At 45.0% G+C, this 15,650-nt stretch overlaps 1 protein-coding gene across 1 annotated transcript in view; it reads right to left on the bottom strand.

The window, feature by feature from the left end:
- Positions 1-4,791: 4,791 nt before the first annotated feature.
- UBE2Z (ubiquitin conjugating enzyme E2 Z) overlaps positions 4,792-15,650 on the bottom strand; it is a 48,380-nt gene continuing 37,521 nt past the window's right edge. The window contains exons 6-7 of the mRNA XM_069751754.1: positions 6,494-6,584; positions 4,792-5,440 (exon numbers count right to left, since the gene is read on the bottom strand). Coding sequence (XP_069607855.1) covers positions 5,270-5,440; positions 6,494-6,584 — 262 coding nt within the window. The 3' untranslated portion in view covers positions 4,792-5,269. The remainder of the gene's footprint in view (positions 5,441-6,493; positions 6,585-15,650) is intronic.

Here is a 15,650-nt window from a genome sequence, read left to right as displayed (position 1 = left end):
ATCCACGTACCTGTAACAAAATCCTCTGACATGATTTGCAATGAACATCATAACAGAAGCAAGCAGTGTTCTTGAATGTCATGTGTTTAAAGGGAACCTGTCACCCCCCCCCCAGGCATTTGTAACTAAAAGAGCCACCTTGTGCAGCACAAATGCTGCACTCTGACAAGGTGGCTCTTTTAGTTATGCTCCCTGCACAGGCTGAAATAAAAGCTTATAAAATGTACCTCCACATACCCTGAAATGGTCCCGGGATGGGTCTTTCCCTCCTAATCAGACGCAGCACAGGCGCCGCCTCCTCTTGCTTTATTAGCGTTCCCGGCGCCTGCGCTGTAAGTATTTTTCTGGGCATGCGCAGTTGCGCTGCCCTTCGAACTTACAGCGCAGGCGCCAGGGACGCTAATAAAGCAAGAGGAGGCGGCGCGCACAGGCCCGGAGTAACGCGCTGCGTCTGATTAGGAGGGAAAGACCCACCCCGGGGCCATTTCAGGGTATGTGGAGGTACATTTTATAAGCGTTTATTTCAGCCTGTGCAGGGAGCATAACTAAAAGAGCCACCTTGTCAGAATGCAGCATTAGTGCTGCACAAGGTGGCTCTTTTAGTTACAAACGCCTGAGGGGGTGACAGGTTCCCTGTAAAAATATGGAAGGAAATTGTGATGAAGGTTGGAAATTCTTCAGCCAATCAAAGCTGCACGTGTCAATACTGATATATCCTTTACTAAACACAAACACATGAGCATTTTAGACCAGCACAATGTCAGGACATACCTGCGCTGTCATTTACCAGACTGAGATATGCATGATTAGCCGACGTCTCCTCCTCTCTAGAGCTGTAAAGCTACAGCACTGTACACTGTAAGTCTGTGTTCACACGTTGCGGTTTTTTCGCGGTTTTTCCCGATAAAAACGCTATAAAACTGCAAAAAAACCCGCATACAATAAGCATCCCATTATTTAGAATGAATTCCGGATGTTTTGTGCACATGATGTGTTTTTTTCCGCAAAAAAAACGCATACCGCACAAAATCCGGACATGCTCTATCTTTTTGCGGTTTTTCTGCGGATTTCCCACTCCAAAATGCATTGGGAAGTGTCCGGAAAAAAACGCGTCAAAACCGTGGCAAAATCGCTGCAAAAACGCATGCGGTTTTCTTGCGGATTTCATGCAGAAAATGTCCGGAATTCTCAGGAATTTTCTGCATGAATTCCTGAACGTGTGCACATAGCCTAAATGGTAACATTGTCAGTGTAATTTCTGGATCAATTCCCAGCTGTGTTCAAGATCACTGCTTGCCTATTTGAATCTTATTTACTTCCAGGGAATAAAGATCAGTCCTGGACATATGATCACTAAGCTTCCAGCAAAACACAGCAGATAACTGTACCGAGCCCTGCACCGATGTGCCCAAAACATGAACTAAACAGCTTGGTTTTTTTTAACCCTTGGAATTAAATTGTGATCACAAGCCAAGATCTTAAACTGAGGACCCGATACAAAGAGTAAATCCAAATGTTGAAATATTGTGGGGGTGGGATTAATGGATCTACAATTTTTTAATTCTGGGGGGGGGGCTTTGGGGGGAGGGGAGTGCTAATCATGATGGCATATACAATATTTGCACAGTTTTCCTGTATTTTTCTCACCAACTTTTTACAGCCGGAGGGGGCTTAGCGGGAAAGCCCTGCCATACTTACTATACACCAGAAATTGGTGTAAAAGGATAAAGAGAACCTTCATAATTCAAAATTGAGATTGAGCCTCCTAATAAGCGAGGTATATCTTGCTTCATCTGCCATCATGTTAAGACTAGCTTATGACATGCCGACATTATTACCCCCACCCACTATAGATCCTGGGATGTAATATGTATTTGCTGAAACCAGAATAACCTTTACCTACAAACCAAATGGCATTAGATAATTGAATTATGAGAGAAATATGCAATCGAAGGGTCAGAAACCTGAAGTTGCACCACTGTTTAGTTAACCCTTGCATGATGTGGAATTTGTCCATATTACCATAGCAGAGAACTTCAGCTTATTCGCTTGACAGAACTATGACAAACAGCATTTTTGAACAGAAAAATATGAAGCCATTCAGTCAGCCTATTTCTCTGGTTATCATTAATTCTCAATTGCGATTGTAGATTATTCACACATTAATTAGTGCTACATAAAAAGTCATTTTTACTCTGCATAGCAGAATGCTGGCGGCTGGTGCGCCTGTAGATATAGCCTTACTGAGAAAATGCCCGTTGTTACAGATCACATAATTACTTCCAGCATCACCGCAGCCGGCATTTATCCGCAAATTGCAGGTCTGGTCATGCAAGCCACAACCAGGGCAGGATCCCGGCAGTGTGATCCGCATGGTGCCTCTGTATTTTTCACCATGATGATGACATCTGCACTCTGTGTTCATTGTCCTTGTCCACCCTATGGATGACGTAAAGAGCTTCATGTGTTGCCTTGTGCACAGGTGGTAGCTTCTAGCATGATAGTGAACAGTCACAAACTATTGCCAGAACTAATCTGATTATTTCCAGCACACAATAGTTTTTATTTTGTTTGTTTATTTCTTACCCAAGGATCCCCAAGACCTGCTCACAATTTTGTTATGGGCTCAGACATTAAAAAAAAAATATACAAAACCTGTCTAGACACAATGAATATGTATAAAACAGTCCATGAGGGTATGTTCACATGTTTAATTGCACGTCCACCTGCTGGGGCGAATGAGTGTACATGTTTGCGGTAATAATAAGGTGTTCCTAGCAAATTCCAGTGTGTAGGCCTCTGCTCATGGAGGTGGTCTTCTGCCTGAGGCAGCCATCCTACCATGGGACCAAGACTATTTTGGGGAGCCAATTTAGATTTAAAATAAGAGTAACTAACTTAATAGTAAATCAGTCTAGAACATTTTATAGGAGAAAGAATATGAGCATTTAAAAAGGAATCTCATCAGGCTTTTCCTATTCCATCTGAGAGCAGCATACTGTATGGGCAGAGAACCTGTTACCAGTCATGTGTCACTTACTGAGCTGCTTATTGCCATTTTGATAAGTGGTTTTATCTTCTGTAGATCTAGCAGTTTTCTGAATGCTGAGCTCTGTATAACCCTGTCTACTCCACTGATTGGCAGCTTCCTGTGTACACTGTGCATAGGCAGAAAGCTGCCAAACAGTGAAGGGGACGGGGTAACACAGAGCTTATAAATATGTCTGACTACTTGGCAGCAGGTTTAGGGTATGTGCACACGATGCAGATTTTGCTGCGCGTCCGCAGCAGTTTCCCATGCGTTTATAGTTCAATGTAAACCTATGGGAAACAAAAAACGCTGTGCACATGCTGCGGAAAAAAACGCGCGGAAACGCAGCGGTTTACATTCCCGCAGCATGTCACTTCTTTCTGCGGATTCCGCAGCTGTTTTACAACTGCTCCAATAGAAATCTGCAGTTGTAAAACTGCAGAAAAAACACGGTAAATCCGCAGCGTTTTTTCACTGCGGATTTATCAAATCTGCTGAAATCCGCTGCTGAAAAATCCGCAGTGGACCCAGAATACATGTGCACATACCCTTACTAGCCCTCTAATGATAATCTTTTGCGGATAAAATCAATGTTTTATCAAAACTACAACAAGCAGCCCAGTGACATCGCTGGAACCAGGGCCTTTGTCTCTACAGCATCCTTCTCTGAGATTCAGTGACAGTCTCTAGGAACATGTTGTCACATGAGCTCACAGACTGGCGGACTATTTTATCAGTCTATGTACAATGATACATAGAGGCTCTAGAAGCTAAATTGTTCAATAATTTTAAGGAAGGAAACATTGCAAAAATTATTTTAGCAAAACTGCAGGGAGAAAAAAGCCCCCAGAAGGTATCAATAATGTTAAGGGTTCGACTACAAGACAACTTTGGCTGCTACATCTGTCACACAGCCAAAGTTTGCTAGCTTCGCTGTTACATCATAGCACAATACAAGTGAATATAGTCACATTGCGATTCAGAGGATACTGCGACAAGTAAATCGCCAATAATCTTCTGCAATGATGCAGCCACAGCTAGTAAACTTTGCCTGCGCAACAGGTGTCGAGGCCAAAGTCCTCGTGAAACCCCAGCCTTATGGACCTATCCAAGATTTCTAAATTATCTCAATCCAAAACCACAGGGCACCAACGACAACAAAACAGCAATCCATTCCTCATTTAAGATGGATTAATATGCTCCTCACCAGGCAGCTATAGCTCAGTAGAGCACTCACTAGGCACTTGAAATGATCTGACACAAGAATAAGCAAACATCAGAAACTATCGTTGTTTCACATTTGCAATAACATCTGTTTTTGTGTTAGGAAGGGTCAGATGACTTCAGTTTATGGAGCGTGCTCCATAGAAACTGCTCTGGACCTTGTTGTATTCTTAAAACCTGCCATTTACAACATCTGGAGGACAATCATGGAAACTTTTGGAAGACTAATCCTGAACAAGTTAAAGAATTGCCACAAGCTGATTGGGTGCTAATGTCAGGACCAGCTTTTCTACGGCTTTCACAACTATGGCTTTCTTCACATCTTGGCATCTGCTCTTTTATATATATAATTATTGTTACAAGTTACAAGTCGATCACAAAAGATTTTCCTTCTATTGAAATGAACAGTCTTATGCATCACACAGATGTGAAGAGCCACAATGAATTCTGCCTGGGTTTCATAAAGTTACAATCATTAACATTGCTTTCCCAGATTTACAAGAAGAAACCATACAAAAACATCAGAATAAAAAAAGTACATAGGTCCTTACTTTATTCCTGTAGGAAATCATCTATGGTTGTAACAGATGTAAGGACACAAGCTGTCAGGTAAAAGACAAAGTGCTGGTATTGGGACGGGGAAGCAAGGGGATAAAATAAAAGATGGTTAGTTGTGGCGTCTGTTCTGCGATTAATCCTGGGGCTTGACTGGAATTGAACTCTTTGGCTTGTCTGGGCTGATAAATGACCATTTCACAAAGAACATAAGGTTTCGTGAATGTGCTGCCTTCACATCTGATCCAGGCTCCATCAGTCCAAGCCTCACTACTGTGTTATGTATAAATCAACCACAGATCATCTTTCCATAGCACTGGCCGAGAGATTCACCGACTCTACTTTCATATAGCCGCCAAAAGCATAAGTGGCTTTGTGCTCAAAGTTTTATTATCCAGCATCACCGCTAGAGTCTGATGTGATGACCACTCAGTACTCCATGCCTTACAGTCCCATACCTTATGGGTTTAAACTTCCTTGAGTGTCCAGGTCTGTCTCAGAAGAGCTGGAGTCAGAGTCTATATCCACTGTCTCACGCCGGTGTTTTTCCCGCACTCTCTGATGGATAAGTTGTAGACGACTGAGAAGAGACTGGTAGTCAAAGTGTCCTCGCTTTTCCCCAAATGGGTCCTAGAAGAGCAGCAAAATCTGTTAGATGCCACAAATAAAACAGTAACCAGGTAATAACATGTTTTAAAGAGTATCAGCATAACAATCAGGCTTTAATTTTTTTTTATTGAGCTATAACACTCCTTTTCAGATCTTAGACATGGCAACTTTATTTTGAAAATGGTGCCACACTTAGTGACAGATTGTGTGAGATATTGCACCTTGGTCTCCAAGTTTAAAGTAGATCTGTCACCAGATTTCTCAACACAAACTGCATACACCCATGGCCAAACGTTTTGAGACTGATAAAAATGTCAATGATGATTAAGGGAGCTTAGTCTCCAGAAATGCGTTGAGATTCTTACCCATATGGTTCGTGCTGAAGTCTGTATCCTCTATGTTTAAAGTTTGTGAATAAAGATACGGATTCGGTGAGGCTGGACATTCTCTTCTTTTTTTGAGCTAACATTTTCCGCAGCGCTTTACAGTTTGCACACATTGTCATCGCTGTCCCCATTGGGGCAACCGGAGTGCCCGGAGGAAACCCACACAAACACGGGGAGAATATAAAAACTCCTTGCAGATGTTGTCCTTGCATGGAGACTATAGTTTACCATAGATATGTCAGAAAATTCTACATTTCTGGACACAGATCTCCCTGATAATCTGCCTCCAAATTTATTTTATCTATAATGGGTAGTTACAAGTGTGAGACATGTACATCCAGAGAGCAGACTATCAGTCATTGTGTCTCACACTGGTAATGCCCCCTTTCATATAAAATAAGCTCTAGAGGCAGATTCTCATTCAGATCAGTGTCCAGCCCACAAATCTTCAAACCCATTTACATATTAAGAAAAACATGGTTTTCTCTAGAATAAGTCATCGGATCTCAGGTATAATTTTTTTCAGCTTTCTACAACCTATATGCCCATATTAAGGGATTAGGTTGTTGATTATACTGACAGATTGTCTTTAAAGTGGTTCTGTTGCAGCCAAGTAACATGGTTGTGACAAACTAATTTTCAGAGGATACTCACCTCCACCACTTTACATAAATACCAGACAACTCACCTGCATGCTTTGTCCCTGTAAGTGAAATCTATCCTTGCAAACCGCTTCATAGAAGTCATAGTATTCCAAGAAGGATTTTTCCATTACACTCCTAGAATAAGGAAAGAAAGAAAAGAAACAAAGCCGAGTTTGCATCTCAGTTTCAGGAAAATGGCCGCCGCGATCTCCATCTGCGCACGCGCGGCATCCCGCGGCCATTTTCCTGAAGCCCCGTGCAGCAGAGCACTCCATCTGCGCACGCGCGGCCTTAGGAAGATGGCCACCCCCACCGATGACAAGGGTAGTAGCGCAGATCGCGCGCTTTTTCTTCACCTGCGCGCAGTGGATTCGGCACTTGGACATGCGCACACCACTACGCCACCAACGGAAAGCTGGGGAAGAAACAGCGATGTTACCACGCCCACCTGACCTGACCAGCCTGATTGACAGGCGAAAACGGCGACTTTGGTAATGTATTTCGCAGCATAGGTGGGGAATCAGGGTACACTACATACACTATTGTAACGCACAGCGCAGGCCCTATTTAACAGTATTTTTATCTCAATCTGAAAAAACGGGGTGACAGGTTCCCTTTAACTTCTCCATTACATAGCCGTATGAGGGTTTATTTTTGTGAGATGATTTATATTTATAAATGACACCATTCATTTTACCATTTATTGTACTGGAAAATCCAGATGCTGCTAATTAACAAAAAAAATGCCAATCAGCCATTTTTATGGGGTCATTGTGCAGTAAAAATTATCTTGCAGCATGATTTTCCAGTTCAGTACAATATCGGTAATAAACTTATAGGTTATTTTTTTTCTGATTTTAAGAACTGAAAAATGAAGAAGATTTTGAGTACCTACCGTAAAATCTCTTTATTTGGAGCCTTCATTGGGGGACACAGGAAACTATGGGTATATGCTGCTGCCACTAGGAGGCGGGCACTATGCAAAACAAAGTTAGCTCCTCCAGAACAGTATATACCCAAGAACAGGCACAAACCTAATCAGTTAGTGAGAAAGCAGTATGAGAAACAACAAGAATACAACAATCATAACATAAATAAAACAAACAAACAAAGGTGGGTGACATGTTCCCAATGAAGGCTCAGAGAAAGATTTTGCGGTAGGTACCCAAAATCTTAATTTCTCTATCGCTTCATTGGGGGACACAGGAAACCATGGAGCGTCCAAAAGCAGTCCCAAGAGTGGGTAAAAGTAGTACCCTCAAGTCAGAGCTCAGGCCACTGTAGCTTGCAGATCTTTCTACCAAGGTTTACATCTATCGAGGCGTAGGTGTGAACCCTGTACAACTTGCCAAAGGTATGAAAGGAAGACCATGTAGTAGCCTTGCAAACCTGTGAGGCCGATGCCTGGTGGCAGACAGCCCAGGAGGCACCAGCAAGTGGAGTGAGCAGTGACACTAAGTGAACGAGCTCAGACCCATGGTCAGCAGTCGTCCACAATGGCAGAACAAACCTAGCAAGCAATGGTAGACTTTGAAGCAGCCAAGCCTTTTCGAGGGCCTTAGGGAATTATGAACAGCGAGTACGCACGTATGATGGGTGCTGTCCTGAAAAGGTAGAGACAGAAGATTCTTACCAGGTCCAGCTTGTTTAGAGACTGTTGGAGAACGAGAAGGGCATGGATAATGAAGGAAGAACAATGTCCTCATTGAGGTGAAATGCAGAAACCCTTGGGGAGAAAGGATGGGATCAGACTTAATACTACCTTCTTGTAATGGAACACTAGATAAGGGGAAGGACAAGAGAGGTCTGCACGTTCAGAAACTCGTCTAATAGAAGTAATGGCGACCAGGAAAGCAACTTTCCAGGAAAGGAGGGAAGCTGAAATTTCTCACAGAGGTTCGAATGGTGACTCCTGAAGAACCTCGAGCAGTAGACTGAGGTCCCAAGGTTCTACCGGAGGCCGGTAGTTGGGGAATGAAGTGCACAACTTCTTGCAGGAAGGTCCTGTTCTGCAGGCTAGACGCTAAATTCTATTGAAAGAGGATAGAAATGGCAAATGAAAGACCAATGGGGAGGTCTGGTTAGTTAGTTACACACCAGCGTAAAAAGCCTTTCCACGTACGGTGGTAAATGCAGGAGGAAGAAGGCTTCCTCACCCTGATCATGATCTGAACAACATTATTGGAGAAAGTCTGGAAGGTTCGGGGATTTTCCACGGAGTGTCCATGGAGAGGTTGATTACTTATGCGTACCAGGGTCTTCTGGCTCAGTCTGGAGCAATGAGAATGATGGGCACTCCCTCCATCTTCATCTTCTTGACCACCTTGGGGATCAGTGGCAAGGGAGGGAACAGGTACAGGAGCGAGAACTAGGACCAAGGAATTACCAGGGCTTTAAAGCCGATTGCTAGAGGGGCGCGTTATCTGGAGTCTATCTGAGGAACCTTGTGGTTCAGTCTGGACACCCATCAAATCGACGTTGGGAGTCTGCCAGAGACAAATCTCGTGGAAGACTGACCGATTCAGGGACCACAAGACAGTGGCGAGACCTTCTCGGCTGACAAATTCGGCGGCCAAGTTGTCCACTACTGGAATGTGTACTGCTGAGGTCATCAGTACATTCTGGTCAGCCCATAACAGAATCTGCATCACTTCTGAAAATACTGCTCAACTTCGGGTTCCTCCTTGATGGTTTATGTATGCCACCACAGTGGCACTGTCGGTTTGGAACCGATTCGGATGGTTAAGGAAAAGATTCTGCCATTGAAGTAGAGCAAGAAAGATTTCCCCAAGTTCCAGAATGTGGATGGGAAGAGACTATTCCTGAATCCCATGTGATAGAACAGAGTGTTTCTCTCTGGGCATAAAAACTCTTTTGATCGTGCAGTGCCTAACAGCATTCCAAGAAAAACAATTCGTTGGACTGGGATCAAAGACGACTTTGGGATGTCGATAAGCCTAGACGGGTGAGGGTGTCCATAGTGATCTGTAAACTCATGACATGCTGGGGAAGACGCAGCCTTGATGAGAAGGTCATCTAAATAAAGGGCAATGAGAATGGCTCTGCTCCGGAGAATAGCCATAACCATCACCATTATCTTCGTGAAGACCCCGATGCTGAGGCTAAACCAAACGGCAGTGCCGTGAATTGAAAGTGGGATTGCTGTAATGCGAACCAAAGAAATCTCTGATAAGGGGGAAAACGGGAATGTGTAGGTAGACTTCTTTAATATCTACCAAGCATAGGAATTTCTTGGATTCCATGGAAGCCATCCCAGACTGAAGTAACTTGATTCAGAAGTGGCATAGCCAAACAGGTTTGTTCAATAGCTTGAGATACAGAATCGGGCGAATGAGCCATCCTTCTTCGGAACCACGAACAGGTTTGAATAAAACCCAAACAGAGTTCTGACGGAGGAACAAGGGCGATGACCACTGCCTCAAAGAGGAGGCTAATAGCCTTGAAAAACCAGGGAATGAGGGAAAGGTTCTTTGGTGGGTGGGACTCACAAAAATGAGGGAATGTAGAAAATTCTATCTTGTAACCATTGGAGAAGATGTCTTGGACCTATGCGCCGATCACTGAGAACCACTCGTTCCGGAAATGAAGGAGACGTCTGCCCAACCTGAGAGGATTCCCAGGTGGAAATGGCCCGTCATGCTGGAGGGCTCATGAGTGACAGGTGGGAACTGGCTTGAAAGAAAGCCTTTCTCTCTTAATGGGCTTGAGTTTTGTCCTGTCGATTACTGGTCTGGACTTTGATTCTCCGAAAGGAACAAAACTGTACTGTGCAACATTTAGGAGGCAAGTGTTTAGGCCTCTGATGAGGGAGTGAAGTACTTTTACCCCCAAAATGGCATTGGAAATTGTCCAATTCTTCTCCAAGGTGACGTGAACCCTAGAAGGGAAAGCTGGCGAGGGACCTTTTGGCGGCAGTGCCTGCGTTACACGACTTCAACCATAAGACCTTGCTGATGGTGATGATATTGTTGGCTGCCAGGGAGGAACAAGTGGCTGCACCGAGAGGCTTTGAGGAGATACTTCCCTAAGTGACCGATTTGGTCCGCCTGTTCGGAAGGGCACGGCTGACAGGATACCCTGGTAGAGGTGTTTTGCCCAGGCTGAAACCAACTTGGATACCCATGCCGCAGGAAGGGCAGAGGGCCGCACGCGCGGCTTCAAAGGCTTATTTGGCAAAGGCTTAGGTTTGTCTGTCAGAGGGCTCCTTTAAGGAGGCTGCATCAGAAAGAGGAAGGATAGTGTTAGTGGAGAGCTGGGAGACTGGGGGTCCACTGAGGAAGCCCATTTCTGAAGCAGATCACATGAAAATGGATACAATACGTCCATGCGCTTTCTTCTCTTTTTTGGTGTTCCCACTCCTTAGAGTAGATTCCAGTGAACTCCTTGTGGTTGGCGAAGGTTCAGGAAGGAAAAAGAGTTTTGGAATGATACGTCTGCTCAGAGGAAGATGTTTCTAACCTACAGACACTGTCAGGTTGGCAGTGTTAAACTGATTAAAATGATACCTGGGGTGAAGAAATCTGTCTTGTGGATCCAGTGTTATCAGTGTTAGAAGTTTGCAACTAATGAGATACCCATGCTCCAGGGCAGGACTGTAGGTTACAGAGTCTGTAGGTTATTTAGCAGGTTCATTTCAAGGGTCTGATTAAGTGCTACAATCAGAATATTTACTATATCTTGTAGTTTAGAGATGTTTTCGGAGTCTAGATCAGAATCTGACTCAAACTGGGGGTCTGACTCCTGAGCAACTAGTGTATCAAAGAGTGGGGGGTGGGGGGATTGGGATCCTGAAGGACGGAGAGGATGATGAGGAATTAGACAATAAGCTAGTGCGGGTACAATTTTTTGAACAGCTGGAATACCGGTGTTATGTATCCTTTTTGGATTGAGGGAACACAGGGTGTAAAGTACCTAGGGGACTGATCGGGGGTCCCGTGTTGGAGGCAAGGTTGGACAGTCGTTCTAAGACCAAAACCAAGGTCTGGGATACCTTGGTGAGGTCAGGTACTGACTGTCATAATCGGCATGCGTTAGCGATGTGCCGTCATTCTGTGACGGACCCTCGGACGCAGTCTGCAGCGTTTTCGGGTCCATCACCGCTAGCACAGATAGAGCATCTGCGCTAGCGCGATCGCATAAATGCGATATTTTTCGGCACTTGCGTTAACGCAGTCCGTTTAACGTATGCGTTGAACGGACTGCACTAACGCAACGTGAACCTAGCCTAAGGTAGAAACGAGTCTGAGTGCAGTCCCATGTCTGCCTCCTACTGACACCAAGCTAAAACGGATTAGCTTTATGCCAGTTGGTGAGTATATACTGTTGGGGAGGAGCTAACTTTTTTGCTTAGCGTCAACCCTCCTAGTTGCAGAAGCATATTCTCATGGTTTCCTGTGTCCCCCAAAGAAGCGATTAAGAAAAACATTTTTTTCAAAGGTGTAAAACAACAACAACATTTGTGTCACCATTTTTGACACTGTAATGTTTTTCATTTTTCCATCAATTGAACAGAATGAGGGCTTGGTTTTAATAACATTCTGGTAATATACAACAATTTGATCGCTTTTTTTGGTATTTTTCTTTTTCTTTTCAAACTGCAGTTCTGGAGTTTCCATTTTTTTCCTCCTTACTTTGTTTACTGCTCATGCTTGTTTTACATTTTTGAAGAACTAACTTTTACATATGAAGCAAAAGAAAATATGCTTTTTATTATTATTTTTAATGGAGGAAGGGGGGATGGGATTCAAATCCTTACTTTTTACTGTTTTTTTAGCCCATTTAGGGCACTTGAATCTGACATAGAAAATAATAACATGTAGTATGCCAAGATGGGGCTAAAAATTCCTATATAGACAGGCCTTTACCATAACCTTTCCAAGAGCAGCATCAAATTGGTACTGTTTATGGTAAAACTTGGTAGCAAAGATTGCGGCTGACAGTTACACAGGGTCTCAACCATATTTTCACAGCAACAGATTTAGCTGGTTATGCAAGGACTAGATGGTGGCCCGATTCTAACGCATCGGGTATTCTAGAATATGTATGTATATAGCAGCCACATACTATATAGCACAGGCCACGTAGTATGTAGGAGCCATGTAGTATATAGCATACAAATAGTACGTGGCCTGTGCTATATACTAAGTGGCTGCTATATACATACATATTGTAGAATACCCGATGCATTGTATATAACGCAGCCCACGCAGTATCCAACACAGGCCACGTAGTATACAGCAGCCATGTAGTATATAACACTTCCCACGTAGTATATAGCAGCCATGTAGTATATAGTACTGCCCACGTAGTATATAGCAGCCATGTAGTATATAGTACTGCCCACGTAGTATATAGCAGCCATGTAGCCAACGCAGCCCATGTAGCCAACGCAGCAGTGTGGGCACATATTCATGTTAAAAAAAAAGAATTAAAATAAAAAATAGTTACATACTCACCCCCTGGGATCCAACGGCTGCTGCCATCTTCCGTTCCCAGGATGCATTGCGAAATTACCCAGAAGACTTAGCGGTCTCGCGAGACCGCTAAGTCTTCTGGGTAATTTCGCAATGTATCTCTGGGACCGGAAGATGGCGGAAGGCGCAAGCGCATCCTTGGAATACGGAGGGTGAGTATAGCAGGTTTTTTTTTTATTATTATTTTTAACATTATATTTTTTTTTTACTATTGACGCTGCATAAGCAGCATCAATAGTAAAATGTTGGGGACACATAGGGTTAATAGCAGCGGTAACAGAGTGCGTAACCCGTGGCATAACGCGGTCAGTCGCCGCTGGCATTAACCCTGTGTGAGCGGTGACCGGAGGGGAGTATGGAGCGAGCGGGTGCCGGGCACTAACTGCAGGGGAGTAGGGAGGGACTAATCTGACTGTGCCCATCGCTGATTGGTCGCGGCAGCCATGACAGGCAGCTGGCCAATGAAAGACGGAAGTGACCCTTAGACAATTATATAGTAGATATGGAGAGAGATTATGTATCCTAGCTGGGCAACATTTTCCAGTCCATGTAAATTTCAATGAAAAGATAATATAAAGATATAAATTCTAGTATAAATTATCAAATAGCTTAAAGAGGAAGAATCGGTTCGTGGTTTGAAGTTGTACACTATCTTTTATCCGGAAGACACTAGTTCCCCGATCCACCTGTCTTCAGTAGTAGGCATACAGACTTGCTGAAAGGAGCAAAGTCGCCTACGAGTGGGATGTCTGCCGGGGTGCCTGAGTCATGAGGAGGAAAAAAAAAGTCTGAGGTTTTCCTCCTTTGGTCTTTGACTGGCCTGCTTTTAACTGCCAGGTCTTGTCTGACCTTTGCGTCGACTGTGAGTTGTCCCTGTGTGGAGAACGGTTGTGTGCTGGACGCAAGACGGACCAGCCCGCGGAATTCCGAAAGAATCGGAATCGGGTTTGTTACACTTTTTGTCAGTGCGTATAGGTTTCAGTTGAGGGAGAGAAATACTCCTACCCCAGGTGGCGTTGGATATCATTGTGTCCAACCTTTCACCAAAAAAAAAAGGTCACCCACTGAGATGCGGGAAGTGTGTGAGGGACTTCTTTGAGGCTGCATCCGCTTTCCATTCCGCAGCCAGAGGATACGCCGAGTCGTGATGGCGTTTGATGCTATCCTCGTTACGTCCCTTGCTGAATCCAGAGCTGCATGAAGCATGTAATCTGCTACAACTGCTATTTAAACCGCTTGGTCCGACAGCTCAGGGGCAGATGCTTGGAGGCCAGCTTGTAAATTTTTGGCCCAAGCCAGGATGGCCTTGGCGGCCCAAACTGAAGCGAACGCAGGAGCCAGGGAGGCCCCTGCCACCTCGAAAAATTGAACGAGCCATGCGTTCTACCTGCCGGTCTGCTGCGTCCCTGAGGGTTGAGCTATCTGGCAGTGAAGAGAGGGTCTGTGCTGCTAGTCTAGAGACTGGAGGGTCCACTTTGGGTGGATCTGTCCATTCCTTGGTGTGGAAAAAGGTACTTTGCCTCCAGATATTTGCGATTAGCGAATTTTGTCAGGCTGTGAGAGCTGCTTTTTAAGGATCGCTTTAAACTCTGGGTGGTTAGAGAAAACCTTAGGCAGCCTCAGAGGTCCTTCAAAGGAGATCTTGGGGCCTCTGGTGGCAGATTAGAAATGTCCAGCACCCGATGGATGGAAGAGGTTATGTCCTTGACTAGCGCTGTATTGTTAGGGGGAAATTGGGATCAGAGACCCCTCCGTTTCCCTGTCTGAGTCGGAGTCACAGATGCCTTCCGAATCCTGTGTATCGCTGAGGCGTCCCCTGCTGGGTGAGCTGGGGAGGAAGCCTTCACTGGTCAGGGATTATGGAAATCTGCATTGTCTGCCCCTGGAAGGGGACGATCTAGATGACCTGGAACTACGGTGTCTCTCCCTATAAGGGGATGACCGTGCTATAGGATGACGCAGATGGACTTGACCTATGGGTCCGCTTGCGTCCTTACCTAGACGTGGATGTGCTAGGTCGTTCTGTTCCTGAGTCAAGCTCTCCCTTTGCTTGGTAACAGTCATAGCCGAGGCATGACTCTGCAGAGCCTGAAGCAATGTGGAGGTTTGTTATCTATAGACTGCGTCATAGATTGCGACCTCTGAGTGACCCATTCCGGCGTGGCATTAGGCACCGTGACATTAGACACCGAGGCATTGGCAGGTGCTTCTTGGGGCTCTGACACATTAGTTTGTATGCAGTTCTGGCAATGCGGGTACGTGCTGCCGCTGGGGAGAGCAGTCCCGCAGGCTATGCAGAATGCATAATAGCAGTTCTGCCTGGTTCTCTTGGACCTTGAGCCCGGCATAGTGCACAGAGTGCAGAAGGGCTACCGGCAGAGGGCCTTACAGGGTTAGAGAAACCTATAGGGGAGCCTTATAGGTAATATGGATTCACAGCTGAGTAAAGAACCCAGCTGTGATCTTACCCCACCAGTGTGCTCCTAGGTCCAGCGCCGAAGATCCACAGTCCTGTGCCCCCCGGAGACTGGCTGCCTGGTCCTGGTCTACAGACAGGGAGATGCAGGGTTAATCTGCAGCAGAAAATGGCTGCTGAGAAGGAGAGGAGGGGGAGAAGGGGGCGGAGAGCTGGAAAAAGGCGGCAAGGCTGTGTAAAAACGCGCCCTTTCTGTCTCGATCCACCCCCTCTATGACACTGTAGAGTGTC

The sequence above is a fragment of the Ranitomeya imitator genome, chromosome 2 (genome assembly GCF_032444005.1).
Source record: "Ranitomeya imitator isolate aRanImi1 chromosome 2, aRanImi1.pri, whole genome shotgun sequence".
NCBI classification, from domain to species: Eukaryota; Metazoa; Chordata; class Amphibia; order Anura; family Dendrobatidae; genus Ranitomeya; species Ranitomeya imitator.
This window is presented reverse-complemented; position numbering and strand designations above follow the sequence as displayed.